Source organism: Carex rostrata, chromosome 31, assembly GCF_964058835.1.
Source record: "Carex rostrata chromosome 31, lpCarRost1.2, whole genome shotgun sequence".
NCBI lineage: Eukaryota > Viridiplantae > Streptophyta > Magnoliopsida > Poales > Cyperaceae > Carex > Carex rostrata.
In genome coordinates this window covers 778,817-801,511 of record NC_135948.1, presented here as the reverse complement: position 1 = coordinate 801,511, position 22,695 = coordinate 778,817, and the positions used below count along the sequence as shown (strand labels likewise).

Sequence of the window (22,695 nt, the reverse complement as noted above, 5' to 3'; positions counted from 1 at the left end):
GTGACCAGATATTTCGCATGATGCGATGTACCGTGCCAAATTTTAAAAAAATGATCACATCATGCGAATGATCACGATATAGAACACGCAATTGCGCTCCTCTGAATTCGATGCTTAATGTACATTAATGGGTGTGCTTTAGAGCTAGTAGAAAAAGGGTTCCTTGCTCGTTTGCACAATTGCGCTCCTCTGAATTCTGAACGGTCACAATTTGACCTTTCCACCCCCCAAAAGCTAGATTTTAACCAAATGCCTACTTGATATATTTGCAAAACACGTTGACCAACAAAAGATTTAACCAAATCTTCTTAATTTTTTGACCCCACACCCACAGAATACCAAACGCGCTTCACTCGAACCCTTATATATAGATGTAAACATGTAATATCCAGCACCTAAAACAAAAACAATCTCGCTTAATTTCCTTCCCTCTATTGCACAAACAACACACACATCAACCATGTCTAATTCTTATCATACCACGTTTGAAATAAAAGTTATTAAGTTGGCAAATTTCATTGAGCAAGGGTCGGATGAGAAGCTCTTTATCAGGTACTATATCCCTGCACTTGGCAATAGACGTATCCAGGTAGATACAAGGGAGATCCAATCCAAGAATAGTGTTATGTGGAATGAATGCGCATCATTTGAGTCACAAGCAAATTTAAATCAAATTAAGCAGCTAGAGTTGGGTCATATTACATTTGAGCTACGTTCTAGGAGAAATAGGCAACTTTTTGGAGGGATTATGACAAAATCAAGGTTATTAGGAGGGGGTGAGATATCATGGAAGGATGTGATGGAGTCAAATGAAGTGGAAAAATGGGTCAATTTTAGTGCAAAAAGTGAGAAATCAGATGGAATGAAGTTGCCAAATTTGCTGGTGAAGATGAAGATTCAAGTAACAAGAGATGTAGATTCAAATGGGATGAAAAAGTGCGGTTCAAAGGAGGAGTGTAATTGGAATGAATCAGAAATTGATATGTTTCATGTTGAGACATTAGTTGATTGAGACTTGAGAGATCAATAAATTTTATGCTTGTAACTACAAATGTTAATTAGAAACAAGAAATAGCTAGTTAAAAACTGTACTCATTAAGATGCAAATTTAGATGAAGATGTCAAAATTATTTGTGCTGTGTTAGGATTCAAGTAATTTTGCTAGCTAAAATATGTTTCAGAGCCCTCTTTCATGAAATAGGGTGAAATATGGGGACGTGGTAGAAAATTGAATCTTCCTAAATAAATTACTAGACAATTTTATCACCGAGCAAATAATCCTTAGTATAATTTAAAATTTAAGCTAAACGTCCTTCCTGAACAGAAATCCGTATCCCCTCAGGTACCGTCTGATTTGCTCTGGTCCGGATCTCCTACTAAATTTGATTTAATATAGGAAAACCTGACGACTTCCCATTGTTTGGGCCGAAAGAACTTAAAAGCCCAATACTAATCGTTCTCCCGATAAAGCGATCTCTCCAAGTCTCCATTCTCTTCCGTCTGTTGTAACTTGTAAGTCATAACCCTAGCGTTGAAATTGAAATTTGTGAGGATCCGGAGCAAATGATTCTAAATTTATGTGTTTTTTCGATGTTGTAATTTGTTTTCTTCGGATCAGAGATTGTTTTGCTTTATAGTAGTAAGTAGTATCGTAGCGAATATCAGTTGCTAGATCTGTACCAAATATTGAGGTTTTATTAAATCTATCAGGTATACCTAGCAGAATAATGAAAAGGCAAATGAGGAGAAAAGTAGACAGGGACTCAGCACTCCCTTTTTAAGTTTTTTTTTTTTGAAAGGGGGAAAGATGATCTAGTCTAAATGGGAAACTCTCTGATGTTTTACTCCCTTTTCTCTCAAATCAACACTTTGATCTTTTGATTTTTGCTAAAAATAAGTTCTTGATACATGTTGGGCTCACTAGTTTATCTAACCTTTTTTTTTCCTTCTAAAGTTTTACTTCATTTTTTTTTTCGTAAGATGTATAATTCTTAACTCTGTTAAGTTTGCAAACTTCATGGCCTAATGATGTCTGAAATGGTATAAGAACGGAAATCTGAAATCTGTATTCTTTGTTGAAGCCTGAAAAAAAGAACTTGCCTTAGAAAGAGAGAGAGAGAGAAAGAGGAGTGTGTATCCCCTTAGGTATGAAGCTTTTGACAGAGCAGTTTTTAGTTGAAAAAGAGAGAACAACTCATACAGAATTTTTATTATGATAAAAGAATGGAAATAAATCTGCTGATATTCCAAAGGAATTACAGGAACCTGTTATTCTGATCCTAAGATAGCTCACTGTTTGAGTTTGAATCTGGTCCGTTTGTTATATATTAGCTCAAATGCTTTAATTCTGGATTGGCATGGCTGGCCCTAAACCCTAACTCTTATGAATTCGTATCCCCCAGGTACTTGAGTGCGTATCCTCTGAGATATCTCAACTTTTGCGTGACCAAAGTGTATGGTGCCTATTCGGGTATAGTGCAGGGGAGCAGTATTATTTGTGCTTTCCAGGTGCCTGAGGTGCAATAATTAAATCCGGACCGTTCTTTTAACTTGGCACAAATCTAAAAATGGATCCCTTATATCTTTTATAAGCACCGGATTGAGATTGGCCTGGTTGAGATTAATCCGGGCCGTCTGTTTTTCATTGCACCCCTTCAATACCTGAATCCGTATCCTATGCATTAATGGAATGTGTGTTAATAGATCTGGGCCATCCGATTGAGATTCGTACTGATATATAAGGGCCCCATGCATTATAGGCATGGGCCGGATTGGCTCCGATTATGTTCAGACGGTCAAGATTCATTAAACTTAAAAGATGCTCTTTTGAGTTAATGTAGAAGATGTGGACTCCTAATACCTGAGGGGACACACTCAATTCTTAGAATGCATTTGTTGTTTCTGGGCTCCAGAGAATATAGCTTGTTGAAATACCAAATGTTTACTGAAGGCCTCATTGATTACTTCTGATAACTTCACTCCTTTTTCTTATCTTGCATTGTAGCTTTTATTTCAAAATGAATTAATTGTTAAATTGAACTTTCAATTTGATATTAATTAAATTCTTCTGAATTTCCTATTTGAGTTTTTTTTTAAGCGTTTGGTCCTAGTACCCTCTCCAAACTGAAGTTCAGATTCAAAGAGAGAAGGCAAAATCCTCCAAGTTTTTATTTTCATAAAAGAATCTTTTTGTCTATAATGTTTCTATGCTGTCAAGTAATGTTTTTAGGGTTAATATAATACAAGTAGGGTTTGGTATATATCAACTGTTATGGAACCAATTTGACCTTTTTTTGTTTTGCTTAGTTAAATTTTCATTTTCTGTGATTGGGCTATATTGAAAAGAAAGGGTAAAATACAAGAACTACCGGCACATTTACATTGAGTCTCATATTGTCTTGCTAAGTAATGAACAGTGCATTTTCATACTGGTTTGCACCAAAATGCACTGGAAAATTTGAATCTCCTGCACATTTGCCAAGTTAGCCTGTAAATTTTTTTTATTGTACTTTTCAACAATTTTGAGTTGTCTTCCGATGTAAATCTTCATTGCAACTGCATTTTGACTTGGTCAAATGAGACACTCCAGTCTCCAGTGCAGGGCACCCACAAATCCCATGCAATTAGAAACTTGGTTAATGATTGCAACTTAAACTTGATCTGATTATGTTATAAGCTTGATAGGCCTTAAGGAAATTCTCTAGTATTATCTTCTCATTGTTAGTGGGGAAGGTGAAGTGAAACATGGATTCTAATAAGAAAGGCCTGGTTGAGTTGAGAAGCTTTGTTCCTCATCCTCGGCTTCTTAATTGTAGTAGAGACTGAAAAAAATCCGGTTCTTTTGAGTGTTGCTACCCTTAATGGAAATGGTTTAGGTGTGGTGAGGTGTAGTGCCATATGGGAAGGATGTGCCTGGTCTTGGGGAAGCTTATGTTGTTGCTTATGAGGAATATTTGCCCATTTGACCATGACCAGGGGCAGAATGGTATGTTAATTTAATAATTTTATCATTTTATAAGTATAGGAATTGATAGTGGAGAAATTCTGCTCAAAGTAGGGAGTCAAGCTGGATACAATGTGAAAAATTTGTCTTATAGGACATCGATGATTCAGTACACAATAAAACTATCCAGATTTTGCAATAAGAAAAAAAAATAGGGTCAAATGGCTCCCATTCTTCCCCACGACCAAACTCAACTTTAGGGAGGAAAACAAATTGTGCTTTATGTTACTGCTTCTTAAATTGAATATAGCTCATGCTAGCTACTATTTATTTTCCTCCTATTTTTGTTATCTGCAACTGCTTTTGAATCATTAGAAGTTTGTAGTTCTCTATAAGGACGAGCTTCAGGGTTTCATGTGGTTATTGTACCAGATTACCAGTATTATATTGCTGAGAGTAAGATTATTTGATAGCTTGGCATTTGTCATATAAAGTATGGGTTAGGGCCTAATGACCCCAAAAACAGTACATTTTTCTTTGAGGATAGCACCATCATATTTAGTTTGATTGTAATTCTGCTCTTGCAGTATATACTGCCATTAGATATCTCTTTCTTAGTGTTCTTGACAAATTAATACAAGCCTTTGATTCGAATAGTAATATACTTGATTTCTATGACATATCAGTCAGGGTTGCTTACGATATTAACTGAGGCATGAGAATGGTTTTTCACTGAGCTGTATTGACCTAATGGTGCAAACTGGTAACAAGCCAAGCCAATGTTGCTTTCCTTTTCAATTGTTTTCTATTTTACTTTTAATCTTCTTCTTTACTGTTTAGATCAAGGCAATGTTGCTATTCTTTCAATTGTATATCCTGGCTCCAAGCAGCTACTATTGACCTGAGATCAACTTATATATGGTGGTCAGTAGGGGGGTCAAACTGGGTCAAATATGGTTTGGGTTGTTTTGGGTTAGAGTCAATTTCAGGTTTGGTAGATCTAGTAATTTTTCGGGTTTCGGCCAATTGGGTTTTTTTAGGTTTAGGGTCAATTTTATTTTGTTACCGTCTACCTTGACTTTGTGATTCCGGTTGGGTTTCATTTCTAGCCTATTCAAACGTGTTTGGGAAAGGCTTGGTTGTTGTTGTTGTTATAATTTCTGGGTTTTGTTTAGAGATGGTTTGGTTTAATTGGGTTTCATTATTACCCAGCAAATTTGATTGGAGTTATGACTGAATTATTTCGAGTTACATCACATCATTATTCCTTGTTTTCAGGTTTTTGGTGTCAGGTTGGATTCAGAAATCTCCAGATTTTGGGAAGCATTTATTTGTAAGTTTAACAGGTAGTAAACTATGAATTAACAAGCTATTTTTGTTTGTCTCCTTTCATGCTCTATATAAAGTCGTGGTATTAATTGCCTAACTTTTGCTGGTAGCAGAATCCAGCGTTGTAAAAATGTCCATTTAGGCCGACTAATCGGCCAATTAGTTGTTGACGGTGACCAAACCGTCGTGGATTTTCCAACTAATCAGCCGATTATTTTTTATTATTCCCGAATAATTGTTTGGTGGTACGAAGTCCGTCTGACGAGCGCATACCGTTATTTACAATACTGTCAGAATCTGCGTAGATACATTAGGCCGCGGAGGCTTGGCACTTTTCCTACTCTCAAGCATTCACCAGATCTTTATGTCATGCTCTCATGTAAAACACTAGTAAGCATTTGTAAGTTGGATTAAATATAATCTGCTTCTTTGGAGTGGCCTACGTGACCATGTCACACAAATTAGGAATATAACATAATGCGAGTATATAGCTTTCAAGGTCCTTTTTGATGTGATATGCATACTTCTATTTAAGTTAATATGTTTTCAATTGGGTTTTTGTTGGAATTTTAGGTACATGCAAGCAAGTTTCTTAATCCAAACCCAATGAGATTCCGGTTTAAATAAAAGTTTGACCAAAGAAGAGTTTGTATTAGTTCAGTTTTCTTATGTTTTCCAATTGAAGGGCTCTTCATAAACATGGGCACTCGCAAACTTACGAAAAGTAAAAGTCGTTTCAAATTTAATTAACCAAAACAGGCTCAATATGTGAGTTTTCTCATTCTTTTTATTTTTGTGGGTGAAATTAGCAGGAAATCTATTCACCAAAACAGGCTCAGATATGTGAGTTTTCTCATTCTTTTTATTTTTATAATTTGACTACACTCCTTTTAATGAGTTGTTCCAGTTGGTAGTTTTTTTTGAGAGAATCAACAGAGGTCAAGCCTCTGTTTTTCATTAACCGAAGCTGGTGACAGTTTTTTTGGGTTTTTGAGTAGAAACCCGGTTTAGAAAAATGAAAGACAGATAAGCAAATATGGTTATTTTGGAAGTTTGGATGGGTGTACCGGACAGAAATTTTCCCATTATTATTTTGTATGACATTTCTTTTGTCGTGTAACCCATATTTTGTTTAGAGAGCCGAATACAGTTTGTTTCAATCAATACCAACTGGGTTATTTGTGGTGCTTTTATCGTGGAAATACTTGTATGAATGTATTCTGGTCTTTTTTTCTCCTTTCTTTTTATTATAGATTTGGTTTTCAAAATGTCACAACAATGAATTCATGTTTGTACGAGGGTATAGAATTTGCATTGCTTATTCATATAGTGCTTTCCTCTGATTGTGAGTGGGCTCAATCGACTTATGGCGTGAATTTGAGAATAATAGAGACCATCCATCGATTTTTTTTGTGTCATTGCAGGGTCTCGGATAGCAACAATTAAGCAATTAATCAACAAAAATGTAAAACGAATGATTACATAATACTCCCCAAAATTCATTGCAAATCAATCAAACTTAATATTCTTTGTGTGTATAGTGCACAAGAGAGGTGAAATGATGGTGTATTTGTCAATTTTATTTTTAAAATGATTAAATAAAAGATTAAAAAAAAATGAAAGGGGATAAAAGAAAAAAAATTGAGTTTGTATGGAGATATTGGTTATTATGATGTATTTATGGAGATATTGGCTATTTTGAAAGTTTGAATGGGTACACTTGAATTTTTTTCAATAATATATTGAAATATGTTTGGTTGCAATACGGGTATGGTCAGAATAGTCAATTCAAGAATAGCGGTTGTTTGTTTTATTAAGATAGTCAAATCTCAAAATCTTTAAAAATAGTTATATTATAATAAGATAAAAATATTGAATTTTCTATTTTAACTATTATAATAAAAAATAACATATTCTCAACTCAACCAAACATACTTTGATGATTTAGTTGTTGTGAACCTTGTCATATTGCTTGTCATCATAGGGCAAAAGAAATTAAATTATCAATGTTCCGAATGACATATTGCTTGTCATCATAGGGCAAAAAAAAAAAAAATATTGCTTGACATTTTCAAATATTTAACAAATCTACATCCATGATTATTTTCCTGATCTCATAATAATCAGACGGCTAAAAAAATACTTAAATAAATTGGAGTAGGGAACGAAGTAGACTAGGCATTTGAACACATGCATTAAAAAACACGTGTTCGCAGTTCATGCTAAACATATGCACTTAAAGACTGAATTACGATGGAATAAATTCACAGTTCATTCGGAACACATACGTTGAGACGGTCTGTTAGCTTCTCATACTCAAAATATTATTTTCTATATTATTCAATTATTTAAATGCATAAATTAAAAAAATGATTTAGACTGAATTGTGAAGGAATACTCACACTTCATTCGGCACACATGCATTAAGTTAGCTTCTTCTTATACTTGAATTTTTGTTTTCCCAATATGTGTTCAATTACTTAATTGCACAAGTTTAATATGATTTATGTACATATGCGCTGAAAATTGAGCATATATATATATATATTATTGTCAAACATTTACAAATCCGGATAAACAAATTTTAACGAGTTAACCAATTAAAACAACTAAGTTTTAACGAGTCAACCGCAGTTCTTAGTTTCCATTACAAGTCGCGAATATTACATACAATCATCTGTAATGTGAACACAATTGAAGTGTTCTTCGTAAACATGAGAATTCGCAAAGTTGTTATGAAAAGTAAAATTTGTTGAAATGGGAATTAACCAAAGCAAAGCAGGCAAATTGCGAGTTTTCTCTTCTTATCTTTATAAATTGACTCCGGTCCCTTACATTGATTTGCCTATTGTTAAGTTCCATCATTTGGTGATGGTTAGCTTTTGCTAGTCTGGTCATTTCTATTAAATCAACAAATTTCCTTTTAATCACGCTTTAACAGTATTATGTCCAGCCTGTTAAGAAAGTTTTCTTAAATTTATTTTAAAATTGTCAATTATTTTATTTAGCTCCTTGCAATAAATTTCCTTTTATTTAGCTCCCTGCAGCAAGGACTAGTCCTGAATCCTTGTTCTATTTTATAGAAATTTACAGAAAGAAAATTCAGTCTAATGCATATCTTAGATTAGATTATATGAATTGCACCTAGTAATGTACTCAGATATTCTGGAAATTTCAGTCTAAGTACGAAAAATAATGGTACTTTACGCAGATACGTACTGAGATGGGTTAACTGTTACTGGCGTTTGTTGGTGTGTCAACATAGGATGTAGTAAATGAGATATCTCTCGAACCTTTCAATATGGGTTGGGAAATAAACACTCAACGATTAACAAGTAATGACAAAAGCTAACTGGTACCGTCAAATTACCAATTTAGAGACCGGCTATTACACGTTTCATAAAAAAATCACTGTGAAGATCAAACATCACATTTCTGCTAATGTAATATACATACTTCTCTTTTAAAGATGAGCTAGTGCCAAATAAAAATGCATTTACAACTCTAGTGTTTGGAGCACTCTAGTAGTGTCTCAAGATGGCAAGATAATAATGCATTTTGCAATCCTAATACAACACTCCAATTAATGGTGTTTGAAGCACTCTAATAGTGTCTTTAAATAAAAAGATAATATGACATTTACAACTATAATACAACACTCCAATTGAAGATATTTAGAGCACTCTAGTAGTGTCTTCAGATGACAAGATAATATGACATTTACAACCCCAATACAAAACTCCAATTGAAGGTGTTTGGAGCACTCTAGTAATGTCTTCAGATGTCAAGATAATAGGGCATTTACAATCCTAATACAACACTCCAATTGAAGGTGTTTGGAGCACTCTTGTAGTGTCTCTATATGACAAGATAATAGGGCATTTACAACTTTAATAGAACACTCCAATTGATGGTGTTTGGAGCACTCTAATAGTGTCTCCAGATGACAAGATAATAGGGCATTTACAATGCTAATGCAACACTCCAATTGAATGTGTTTGGAGCACTCTAATAGTGTCTCCAGATAACAAGATAATATGGCATTTATAACCCTAATATAACACTCCAATTGAAGGTGCTTAGATCACTTTAGTAGTGTCTCCATATAGCAAGATAATATGGCATTTACAACCCTAAAACAACACTCCAATTGATGGTATTTGGAGCACTCTAGTAGTGTCTCCAGATGACAAGATAATAGGACATTTACAACCCTAATACAACACTTCAATTGAAGGTGTTTCATGCACTCTAGTAGTGTCTCCAGATGTCAAGATAATATGGTATTTACAACCATAATATAATACTCTAATTGAAGGTGTTTGGAGCACTCTTATAGTGTTTCTATATGACAAGATAATAGGTCATTTACAACTCTAATACAACACTCCATTGAAGGTGTTTAGAGCACTCTAGTAGTGTCTCCGGATGACAAGATAATAAGGCATTTACAACTTTAATAGAACACTCTAATTGATGGTGTTTGGAGCACTCTAATAGTGTCTCCATATAGCAAGATAATATGATATTTACAACCCTAATACAACACTCCAATTGAAGGTGCTTGGAGCACTCTAGTAGTGTCTCTAGATAACAAGATAATAGAGCATTTACAACCCTAATACAACACTCCAATTGATGGTGTTTGGAGCATTCTAGTATTGTCTATAGATGGCAAGATAATATGGCATTTACAACTCTAATACAACACTCCAATTGAAGGTGTTTGGAACACTCTAGTAGTTTCTCTAGATAACAAGATAATATGACATTTACAACCCTAATACAACACTCCAATTGAAGGTGTTTGATGCACTCTAGTAGTGTCTCCAAATGGCAAGATAATAGAACATTTACAACCCTAATGCAACACTCTAATTGAAGGTGTTTGAGGCACTCTAATAGTGTCTCAAAATTTTAATCTAATGGGGCATTTACAATCCTAATACAACACTTCATTTGAAAGTGTTTGGAGCACTCTGTTAGTGTCTCCAGATGACAAGATAATAGGGTTTTTACAACTCTAATACAACACTCCAATTGAAGGTGTTTGGAGCACTCTAGTAGTGTCTCTATATGACAAGATAATAGGGCATTTACAATCCTAATACTACACTCCAATTGATGGCGTTTGGAGCACTCTCGTAGTGTCTCCAGATGGAAAGATAATATGACATTTATAACCTAATACAAAACTTAAATTGATGGTGTTTGAAGCACTTTAGTAGTTTCTCCAGATGGCATGATAATAGGGCATTTATAACCCTAATACATCACTCCAATCAGTGTTGTAAAATGCGATTTCTATGCGGTATGTGAAAGGCCACCGCATACCGCATATACGATATGCGGCCACATATGCGGTTTTTAATGCGGACGTATATATGTGGATTTTAAAATGAAAACATACAACAGTAACAGTTCACTTAACAAATTATGCAGCCTTAAATAAATATTTAATATAGAAGCATGCATATTAAAAAAATTTAGTATAAAAGTCCAACGACAAATCCATATTAAACGTCCTGCCTTCTAAAATAAAACCTTATTTCTGTACATACGACAGTCTTCAACTTATTAAATTCAGAAACTGGATATGTATCTATGTATATTGGTAGTTTGTTACTAATGGGTCATATTAAAGCCCAACATCTATTCACACCTATTCACGTGAAGCTTAACAATAAAATAATGCAAAAGCTGAAATGAATCTTTTGGAGTCCGTCCGGTTGAATGCTACTCTTTAGTCCCAAAGCTTAAAATGAAAAGAAAGCATGCTTTTTAGAGCCTATAAAAGAAGTGGCATGGCTAGTAAAAACATTACTTGACTGGACGTTCGTCCGGATGAGTATATTGAGTTCTGGGTGCATTTGCATATTGGATCTTCTTTATATATTGAATTTTTAATTAATAAATATTAATATTTGTATGGCTGTGTATGCAAAACTGCATATTAGACCGCATATGTTTTTTTCTATGCGGTTTCCAACCGCATACGCATATGCGGCCGCATATGCGTTGCATAGAACCGCATTTTGCAATACTGACTCCAATTGATGATGTTTGGAGCACTCTAGTAGTGTCTCCAGATGGCAAGATAATAGAGCATTTACACTCATAATACAATAAATTCTTTTAGTGTAAATGCCCTATTAACAATAAATTAATTAACTAATTAGATGCTACTAGTTTAACTCTAGTAGTGTCTCCAAATGGCAAAATAGTAGAACATTTACACTCATTAACAGTAGTATCTAATTATTTAATTAATAGGACATTTACACTCATTATGTAAGATAATAGGGCATTTACTCTCTAGTAGTATCTAATTAGTTAATTAATTTAAATTCGATAATTTATTTTAATCTAATTCCTGCTCATTCATGACATATTCTGCGTGTCCGCTCATGATTGTTTTTTCTATGTTTTGACAACTAAAAGAATGCAGAAAAGCTGCTTACTTTTGTATATGGATATGCAAGCACTGGTCATCTTGACTATTGCGTATTGGAGAATTTTTTTTTCATAAAAATTATTAAAATAAGATGTACAAGAAAGAGTACATAAATTCTAATATATATAGGAAGATCGGACTAATTCCGTTTTAAAATTTTGGATCAGATTTAATGATTTAGATCTTATATTTATTAATTGTCTTTAAAAATTCTACAGATACAGAAAAGTTAAATGTCACATAAAATCAATATATTTATGATTTGGAATCAATGATTCCGATCATAAACCACTTCATCTTTTCTCCGATAAACGGCAAATATGAACAGCACTTTTGAACGACAACCATTGATCTTTGAACGGACGATTGTTGATATCATTGGCCATACGAACCATGGGACCTTTTCTCCTGCCTTAACAAATACAATAAAAAGAAAATAAAAGTAAAAACAAACTGGGATGGTACAGAGTGGTCAAACCAATAGCCATACAAAACATATTTTTTTAACCTATTCGGTTTTTTCCAGTGTAACTGAACTAACACCTCCCGTTTTGATCGAAAATTCAGATTTTTTTTTGTCAACCTGTAAATGGCAAAAGATAAAGAATATAATTCTTTAAACAACATTAAAATATTAGAGTTTATTTTATGACAATTTTCCCATTTGAAACCTTTGGTAGTAATGGTAAGAAATTTTTATGTGTGCTTAGAGAGAAGAGAGATCCGATATGTTATTTATTAATCCCACCAAATATAATTATTTGATAGTGTAAAATTGGTGATTCGGTCAATTAAATGAAAAATAAATATTTTATGTGTGTCTGTTTAAATTACAAAGTAAAAGTATTTACCTTATCTTTGTTTAACAAATAATAATTTATAACTTTTTTACCTGTAATATTATGATAATGTTCACATATAAATTACATAAATGGTATGTACACTAATATATATAAAATGGAGAAGCCGCTGCGCAAGAAGAGAAGAGAAACAAATAGAAGCCCTGCACTGTTTTTGAAATTAGCCGATTTATGGATCAAAATCATTGCGACCCATAAACAAATTGATTTTCTGGCATCAACTTTTCTGTATATGCAGAGTTTCTAAAAGCAATTATATTAGATCAAAACCATTGAATCCAATCCAAAAGTATAGATCTGAACCATTGAATCCGATCTTTCTATATATATTGAAATCAACGTACTCATTAATCTCTACTCGGTCAACCAAAGAACCAAAATCCAAAGGAAAAGGAGCAACCTGAACCAACTTATCTAAAATTATCACAACTAAAATTCAATCATCCTCATTAATCTCTGCTCGGTCAACCAAAGAACCAAAATCCAAAGGAAAAGGAACAACCTGAACCAACTTATCTAAAATTATCACAACTAAAATTCAATCATCCTCATTAATCTCTGCTCGGTCAACCAAAGAACCAAAATCCAAAGGAAAAGGAGCAACCTGAACCAACTTATCTAAAATTATCACAACTAAAATTCAATCATCCTCATTAATCTCTGCTCGGTCAACCAAAGAACCAAAATCCAAAGGAAAAGGAGCAACCTGAACCAACTTATCTAAAATTATCACAACTAAAATTCAATCATCCTCATTAATCTCTGCTCGGTCAACCAAAGAACCAAAATCCAAAGGAAAAGGAGCAACCTGAACCAACTTATCTAAAATTATCACAACTAAAATTCAATCATCCTCATTAATCTCTGCTCGGTCAACCAAAGAACCAAAATCCAAAGGAAAAGGAACAACCTGAACCAACTTATCTAAAATTATCACAACTAAAATTCAATCATCCTCATTAATCTCTGCTCGGTCAACCAAAGAACCAAAATCCAAAGGAAAAGGAGCAACCTGAACCAACTTATCTAAAATTATCACAACTAAAATTCAATCATCCTCATTAATCTCTGCTCGGTCAACCAAAGAACCAAAATCCAAAGGAAAAGGAGCAACCTGAACCAACTTATCTAAAATTATCACAACTAAAATTCAATCATCCTCATTAATCTCTGCTCGGTCAACCAAAGAACCAAAATCCAAAGGAAAAGGAGCAACCTGAACCAACTTATCTAAAATTATCACAACTAACACTTTCAGCAGCTCTAGCTCATCTTTTCTTATTATATGTTTCTTCATTTGTTTGCTTGCTTACCAAAAAAATTTACTCGGAATTTTGCTCAATATTTTGATAGGTCTTGCTGCCTTCTGGTGATTCTCTGGTAGCATTAACAACTGTCACAAAGCTCAGCATTTTATTTAGTGCACTCAAATAAGCTCTGACACTTGAAACCACAATGTCCATTGCCGCACCACTCCCACTGAAAAATAAACAAAAGGAAATCAAGTTGCAAAAAATTTCAAATGAAATATACAAGGGGGACATTGACTTCTGATATATTAGCTGAAAATCATCTTTTCATGAATCATTATTCATACATGACATAAATTAAGGACTAACAAGGCAAAAGAGACTCCTGCATCTCAAGGTTTGGTGCAATACCAGATTGGGTTAGCATTTTCTATTAGAACTTTAAAGGAACATATCCAACTTGTTGGAAGCTCAAAAGAGTAGTAGACAACCTAACGTATTATCCTATTGGATCAGGTCAAACTAGAAAGATTTCTTTAGTAAAAGAAGACTTCACTCGCAGGGTCTGATTAGACCGGCCAGCTTGACTGACCATTCAGGCATGCCAGTGGGGTTAAGAAACCCTGATAGAGACCCACCACAGTAAACTATATCAGGTTTGTCAGGCTGAGTCAACAAGTGCCAACCCTCTGAATTCAGTTGATTTAAATTTACTGAAAATTTAAGTCTGTATAAAACAACTGAACTTGTATGTTTCATTTTCCTTGTCGCAAGTCAGCTAGTCAAAAGGTGAAATTGGAAGCGTCAGCATAATTATGATCCATGTTTTTGAATTTATCATTTGGAACCTCAAATCTTAATTGTAGAATGGTCAGATAACAACACAAACATCAGAAATAAGTCCATAGAATTAACAATTCAAACAATTGCTTTTGATGCTTCAAACTTTAACATCACAATGTAGAAGAGCATATATAAAATAAAATAAACAAAGACCCCCATTCGATTTTCAGAAGAAAAAAATAATAAACAATATACTGAACGTCAGAATGACCTATTTACCCATAATTATAAGTGCAATTTCAGCAATCTAGTTCAAAGTTAACAATTTCTGATTCTGTCCCCTTGTCTCATATGCCTAAATTGTAATTATTTTGGCAGACTAATATAGTAGAATGGTTTTTGAGTAGTGAAAGAAAAAATTTGGCCCACACAGGTACCGTGAAAGTAGAAATATTTCTTTGGATATCTTGTTCATGTAGCGAGCTATCAATATTTTGCATTTTTTTTTACAAGTACATAAAAACAGAGGGAGTGTTTTGAAAACAAATCATCAATAAATAGGAAATTGAACCTGAAAGTGCGATCCAAGGTCACTCCATCTAATGTATGTTTAGCGGTGATGCTTGAGTCTCCACCAATTACCACACGGGTAGTTGCAATTGCATCAATGTCTTGTGTAACCGAATTCATGCTGTATTCTCTTAACACAGTCGGGACCTAAATATAACAATCACACAAGCATAATATAAAATATGATGGTTTGACAATTAATGAACAAGAACAAAACAAAAAAAGACAATAATTGAAGTGCTCTTGCATATACAGGTCAAAAATCACAGTCTAGTACAGCCATATAACAGGAATTACCTGACAGTATGGTACCAGTAACAAAATTTGGCCAGAACTTCTACCCCTAATTTGTTTTATTGCATTGCCTTCAGACCTTATTATTATCTATGTCATATTGGGATTGGGATTGTTGAGGTTTTACAGAAATCTCACTCAAACACTTAACCTGATAGGTAGGTCCATAATGTTCAACCTGGTTGGGCCAACCCTTGGAGTCAGCGCAAAATGTTGCCAAACATGGTCACCCATATCAGATCTTCTATTCTCAGTTTAACCAGAACTCGAAATAAAGAGAACAGGTCAATTAGCCTTCACCCAAGACCATAAAATCACACAGTGCACAAGTGGTCTAGCTAGTTCGGTAAGCTACCGTTCTTTAATTAGTGGAATAAAACTCATATACTTAATATAAGAAAAGAAACCTGGACAATGCTATCAATGGCCTTGTAAGCAGCATCAACAGGTCCTGTACCTACAGAGCATGCTATTTTTTCCTCTCCATCTAATGCTATTAATTTTACTGTAGCTGTAGAGAGGCCGAGGGTCCCACATGTAACCTGAAAAAAAAAAAAAAAGGCTCATTGGCATATTTCTCAAGAAGCAAGAACTGCCTTGCCCTCCAGAGTAAACTAAACAAAACTGCAATTAGCATGTCCTGAAAAGTAGTACCTGTAATTCACCAAGGGACCAAATAACTTTAGGTTGAAATATCTCATCTGAGAGAAGGGCTTCTATGTCGTCATCAGTTACTCGCTGCAACCATGATGAAAGATAATTCACATCACATAACAAGTACAAAATTTGCCTAGAAATTCAAATAAGCAATTATAAACTGCAGCTCACCTTTTTCTTCTCAGCGACCTCCTTGTAGCGCTTGAAGAAGTCTTCAAATTCCTTCTCACTGATGTCATAACCGAGCTGAATATAACAGTTGAATTAAGGCACTTTACTGGGCATCCATCATAGAGGACTTGCACAATGAAAGATAGGCAGGATATACATTACCTCAATTAGCCTATTCTTCACAGCATGGCGACCGCTGGAAAGTTGAAGACCAAATATTAGTTATCTTACCATGTAGCTTTGCTTAATATCACATGATTGGGTTAAGTAGTCCAAAAAGGAAAAAACAAAGGAAATATTATCTTACCTTAATTTTCCTAAAACAATACCATACTCATTAGAGCGCACTAAACCAATATCTTCAGGGGATATAATTTCATAAGTTCCCTTGTATTTAAGCATCCCATCCTGTATAAAAATAAAAACAATTGATGCAAAAGCCTCAAAATATGATAACCTAAAAAATGCACGTTACCTCATATTTTGTAGCATCATGTGGTCTTTCAATATATGAGGTAACGTGCATTTCTTGCAAATGGGCAAGCCTCAAACAAGTGATGCAAAAGCCTCAAGAAAATCTCACAGGTATTAACTTAGGACCACAAATTAAGAATCAAAATTTAACTTCTTCTATCAAGCAAATTAGGCCAATTAATGCACTTTAGAGTCTTGTGATTTGAAAAGAAAAGATCAGAAAAGGAGCTTTTTACCTGATGAATACCACTTTCATGAGCAAATGCATTAGCTCCTACAATAGCTTTGTGCGGCTGCACAATTAATCCACTATGTTCTTGTACCTACACATATTTTGGATGTTAACACAACAAACCCAGGTACACAGAGAGAAGCAGACAAAGGAAAAATGCATTACTTATTAATAGTTCATGTAATTATACCATCTTGCTGCTCATCATGATCTGCTGAGTGTTAATTCCAGTATAAACCCCTCCCATTTCATTCTGACGACACTTTATTGTGAGGACCACCTAAAAGTTGAGGACATTGAAAACAAAAAAGTTGAGTACAGGTGAAATCAAAATAAGCTATAGAGTATTGGAACCATAGCACACTGCACCAGAGATGCAATGGTACTATCGTAAATCTACTCACTAAGAGTGGTAAGATACCAAAATAGAGGGCCAGAAAGAAAGAATAATTCAAATAAAAATGCTTTTACCTCCTCCAGAGAAGCATTCCCAGCTCTTTCTCCTATTCCATTGATAGTCACTTCTACTTGGCGGGCACCAGCAGACACCCCCTAAATTAAATTTAAAACAAATGTAAGGTTTTCCATTTTTTTTTTTGTAATTGTACTTGAAATTCTTCAATAAGTTATTAAATGCTTGTACCCCAAGTGTATTGGCAGTTGCAAGACCAAGGTCATTCTGACAGTGCGTAGATATAATGACGTTCTCTATTCCTTTAGTATTCTTTTTAATGTCTGCAATTAGGTTGGTGAATTCACCAGGAAGATTATAACCAACTGTATCAGGAATGTTGAGTGTGGTTGCACCGGCCTTTATTACCTCCTCGAGAATAAGGTACAAAAACTCGCGATCGGACCTGCATTAGGCTTTGTAAATGCGACTTAATTCCTGGGCAATTTAAAAGGAGAAATGATTTTCACGAAGTAAACACGATATGATATCTGACATTTGGAAAAAAAAAAAAAAAGCTTTTACAGAAAAATGAATTTCCTACTTTTAGAAAAATTCAGCATTGCAACTAATAAGAAGAAATCATAACTAGATAAGATTATTCGTGCTTAGAAACACTGCATTAAAAAAATTTGAATGAAAGGCTTAATTTAGCATTCTGAAAAATAATCTTGTCAGTTTCTCATAGTAAACACATGTCTGAAGCGATAAGAACTTAAGACGGCAATGTTTAGTCTTCTGCATTAAGAATAAAAAGGATTTTAATAGTATAGGTTCAACTACATACCAACTTATGATTAAAATTAACTAAACCAGGATGGTACAGAAGTTTTTGAAGCTAGTGGAAACCAACATGCAAATTACAGAATTAGATGGATCTCATTGAGGATCTTTAGCAATTCTCTTAAAAAGATAATGAAACTTTAGTCAAATAAAGATACACATTTCCAATAACAACAGTTAAAGTGTTTATTGCAAAATAGAACAAAAAAAAAACTACCAAGGTCTTGTTTAGGGCTAAATTTTTTGGGATGATGTCAAATAACACCAACAGTCAGGAATGCAGTAGAAAAAAATATATGCTGACGAATTTGAACAAGTCATGTTTTAGCCTAGTAAACAGCCTCCTTTGTGTCTGCATTGAACTAAAACCAACTAAGATGGTATAGGTGTTTTGACTATAAACTAACTATGAGGCAGTTTTGCGTTGGAGTGCCAATGCCATGTTCACGGTCTTATCGGCTTACTTGGAACTTCACAACACGGGGATACAACCGCGTATCATTGTGTCTTGTGGAAGCTCAAGGTGCCAATGAAGGTTAGGGTATTCATCTGGCTAATGCTACTCAATAAGATCCTCACACAGGAAAACCTAATTATCAGAGGATGTTAGATAAACACGGGATGCAAGCTGTGCAACAGTCTAAGTGTGGAAACGATGGGTCACATCATGTGGTCTTGCCCATTTGCAAGAAGGTTTTGGAGAGGCCTGTGTGCCCATATCAATATACCGACCCGCATGGAGCAGAACATAGAGGATGCCTGGTTGGGAGGACAAATGGCACTGCAGGGAAGGGCAAGATGCAGATGGGATATGGCCTGGGCAGGAGGGTGTTGGACTATGTGGAAGGAGAGGAACAGGAGGACCTTCTCGGGCACAACAAAGACCTTGAGTATATTAATAGATGAAACCACAACAAATTTACATAATTAGGAGCTTTTTATATAAAATTAAGTGTAAAAGGGGATTGTTAGATCAGGCAGGGGCGTACTGTGTACTCCTGACAGCGATATTTACTAAATAGATTACTTTTGTGCTAAGTAGAAAACTTGTAAATACACTTTCTTTTCAATATATTTGTTGCCGACAATTGTCGACAACCTTCAAAAAAAAAAAACTATGAGGCAGCTTTGTTCAGTTATGCAAAACTGTCGGGTAAAAACTAGAGCTCTTCGCTCGACTTGACCTTGATTTATACAATAAGAGAGAACCTAATGTAACAAAATTTAAATACAAATATGCTGTATTTTGTGTTTGACAGAAAACCCAAAAAGTACTCCTATCATTTGTAATTACCTGCCGGCATCTTCTGGGCTGAACTCAACGTCAGGGCAGCCCAAACTGCGTGCATACGCAACCATCTCTCTGGCAATTGCTACCACCTCCTCCTTTGTCTTGCGCAGCTTGTGCTGCATGTGGATCTCACTGGTAGCAATAAAAGTGTGAATCCTAGGCTTTTTGGCATGCTTTACAGCCTCCCAAGCAGCATCTATGTCTCGCTTGTTGCACCGGGAAAGTCCACAAATGACGGGAATGTGGCCGTCATCTCCCACTGAGTTGTTACCTGTCGCATACCAAAATTTCATGTATTGTTTACTTATTCAAAAACATTCTTCCTTTCAAGAAAGAAATAAGGTCAAATAAAATAGGCCTCTGGCACTGATAGAATAATGGAGTTTAATGATTATACAAAATGACGAACAAAGAAGCCATGCAGGTACATGATACTCCTATATTTAATAGTTCTACATTTATTTTTTAATTCTCCTGACTTGCACAAGTTCTATTGTACTGGATGGGACATAACTGTTGTGGCTTGGTATGCAACTAGCAAATACAGTATACCAGATAATAGTCTCATATTTTGGCACAGTTCTAGTCAGATTCGGTACCATAAATTACAACACAAACCAGTGTATACCCAATCTAACAGCCTTTACTGCTTGTTTTGGCAGGCATGTCCCCATTTTCATTCCAAAGAGTTTATTCCCAACTAGGTTTCTATCTATGATTCAATTACTTATCGGATGGATTCCATGCTCAATAAAGTAGCCCCATTCTTCTTTTGTTCACTTTCTCCCTCTATAATTCCTCTGTTTCTAATATAACTAGTGCAGAAAAATTATATTTTATTTGATTTACAACTCCCCATTGGGTATTTGGGTCACATTTCCAATTAAGACATTGTACTACCAACATCAATAGCAATTGACCGAACCGCATCTAGATCATCAGGCGAAGAAGCTGGGAACCCGGCTTCAATTATGTCAACCCCCAGTCTTGAAAGCTGCCGTGCAATAACCAATTTCTCAGCGCTGGTCATGGTGGCACCAGGCGACTGTTCACCATCTCGCAAGGTCGTGTCAAACACTCGCACATAGTTCGGGTCGGGTATGTGGTTGGGTATGTACTCTGGTCGGGGGTGTGGTAAGGCAGAACAGATTATTGATCTGGAGTGGGGTTTGACTGGACCGGTGGTGGAGAGAGAGAAGGAGAGAGGCTTCAGGGCTGGGCTTCTAGCGGGGTTGAAAGAGAAAGCGGTGGAGAGGCGGTGCGAGTGAGAGGTAGTGGGGTTGATGGAGAAGGGTTTAAGCGAGAAGAGAATGATGGAGGAAGCCATGGCAGAGGAAAGAGACAGGGTTTAGCCATTTAGGATTCTCGTCTTCTATTTTGTGGCGGCGCGTGAGCGGAGTATTCATCGGACAGTGCTCCGCTTGAACATGGTTTACCACATCAGAACGGATGAAATATTCAAAAGGTAGCCCCCATAGCACTACAACAGTGACATGTGCGGTGGTGCAACGAGAGTAATGATTTTCCATAAAGTAGGCGTGGAGGCCACGTCCACGGATGATATCGGAGAAGGAAGCTGTTGCTTATTGCGATGACAGTCATGTGCTATATTGTGTGGATACGTATCGTATTAGGATACGATAATACGGTATTTTTTTTAAATCTAAATGTCTATTGTATATTATTTTAAAATAATTATACAAATTTTCTCACCCATGTCCTCTCTTTTTCTCCACACTCTCTCTCCTCATATGTTAACTTTCTTAACAGTAATTTATCTCTCATTTATGAGAAGTGCTATTTTAAAAGCTCAAATTGTATTATTGAGTGCAAAGAGAAAATTTTGCTTCAGTATACCATATTTATCCTTATTTAATACATACTTCTTTTGTTTTGAACGGTATAAAAAGAATCTATTTAATGCATTAAATATGGAAGAGAATATTACCATGGTTCTTTGAGAAAATTCAAGATGTTATTGATCGGTGTTGTATTGTATCACTTGATTGTAGCAAAGAAATGTCATTAATTTTTTTAACCTTTTACAACATTTCATTTGGAAGAAAATTCTATGTACGTATCTTGATATGCTCCATCATAAAATATAAAAGATCTTTTTCAAAAAAAAAAAAAATGAAAGACTTACACACCAAGAAGATTATCTTATTTATTCACATGTTTACTCTTCTTCAAATAATCAATATATAGACTGCACAAATCTCAAGATGAGATAGACGCAGAGGTGCAAACTAATCAAATATGATTCGTCCATATACAGATAAGATTTCGGTTCAAAAGTGGATACAAATATGGATAATTATCCATACCCATTATCAAAACAAATCCTAGATATTGAAACAAGTATTTTCTTTTTTGGAAAATTTCATTTTTTGCAAAGATAATATTAATATACTATTATCAAACAAATCATAATCCTCGGCAGCAACCAAATTGGCATGCTACAAAAAAATGATTTTCTGAAAAGAAAAAAATTAGAGTAATTATGGCGTACATTTATGTGATGTTTTGGGCAAAATAAAAATGTTTAAATTAGAAAATTAAAATCATTTTGATATTTGAGTTAATTTGAAATTCAATTAATAGTTCAAAATAATTTTGGCGTACACCCTCAAAATTTTAAAATTGTTAGATGGAATGGTAAGCATCATTCAAATTGATTATAATATGATACATATGATATTTAATTTTCTAATTTGAATAATGTTTGATATTTTTCAAAATATCAAATAGATATACTTTTGAAAATATTTCATACTATGGAAGTAATAGCAAAGTAGGTTGTGTACTTTAATTTAGGTTTTAGTTTATTAATATCAAATAGATATGATTCAGCTTAGGTTTTAGTTTATTAATGAATAATAATTTGTTTGTTATGAAGGTTTCTGAAATATTTGATACTACTCTAGTACTATATTAGTTTTTATGATAGATTATAGTTAACACCATATGAATGTAAACCACAAAAAATCAATTTTGTAAAAAAATATAATTTACTTATTTCCATAATAAAGGGGCCTAACGGCTGGACAACTGTTCCTTCAATTCTGAGATTTTTTTATAAACCATAAATAGAAAAACAATTTTGAGGGAACCAGCATGATTGTTTTTTTTTTTTGAAAAACCACAAAGACC

The 22,695-nt window shown here is 34.5% G+C and overlaps 2 protein-coding genes, 1 long non-coding RNA gene and 1 pseudogene across 3 annotated transcripts; 3 read left to right on the top strand and 1 right to left on the bottom strand.

Moving 5' to 3' along the window:
• The first annotated feature begins 460 nt into the window (after positions 1-460).
• Positions 461-1,012, top strand: LOC144547178 (uncharacterized). Its single transcript, XM_078295767.1, has one exon. The coding sequence runs from the start codon at positions 461-463 to the stop codon at positions 1,010-1,012; it is 552 nt and encodes a 183-aa protein (XP_078151893.1).
• A 443-nt stretch (positions 1,013-1,455) lies between these two features.
• LOC144547561 (uncharacterized) lies at positions 1,456-6,452 on the top strand. Its single transcript, XR_013509104.1, has 2 exons — positions 1,456-2,145; positions 2,223-6,452. It is a non-coding gene; the product is annotated as an uncharacterized LOC144547561 (long non-coding RNA).
• LOC144547678 (small nucleolar RNA R44/J54/Z268 family) lies at positions 1,733-1,843 on the top strand (annotated as a pseudogene).
• Positions 6,453-13,882: 7,430 nt separating the features above from the next.
• Positions 13,883-20,956, bottom strand: LOC144547275 (2-isopropylmalate synthase A-like). Its single transcript, XM_078295877.1, has 13 exons — positions 20,443-20,956; positions 19,546-19,813; positions 17,661-17,874; positions 17,489-17,569; positions 17,208-17,297; positions 17,022-17,108; positions 16,619-16,719; positions 16,474-16,507; positions 16,312-16,386; positions 16,138-16,221; positions 15,891-16,025; positions 15,191-15,336; positions 13,883-14,065 (listed from the first exon to the last, which is right to left on the bottom strand). The coding sequence occupies exons 1-13, from the start codon at positions 20,867-20,869 to the stop codon at positions 13,909-13,911; spliced, it is 1,899 nt and encodes a 632-aa protein (XP_078152003.1). The 5' UTR covers positions 20,870-20,956; the 3' UTR covers positions 13,883-13,908.
• Positions 20,957-22,695: the final 1,739 nt, after the last annotated feature.

Excerpts from the sequence above, each read along its gene's own strand:
- LOC144547178 (XM_078295767.1), top strand. The coding sequence starts at position 461 with ATGTCTAATTCTTATCATACCACGTTTGAAATAAAAGTTATTAAGTTG.
- LOC144547275 (XM_078295877.1), bottom strand. The coding sequence starts at position 20,869 with ATGGCTTCCTCCATCATTCTCTTCTCGCTTAAACCCTTCTCCATCAAC. Across the intron at positions 16,387-16,473 it reads TGAAGAATAGGCTAATTGAG|CTCGGTTATGACATCAGTGA; the intron begins GTAATGTATATC and ends TGTTATATTCAG. Across the intron at positions 14,066-15,190 it reads ACCTTGGATCGCACTTTCAG|TGGGAGTGGTGCGGCAATGG; the intron begins GTTCAATTTCCT and ends TTTATTTTTCAG.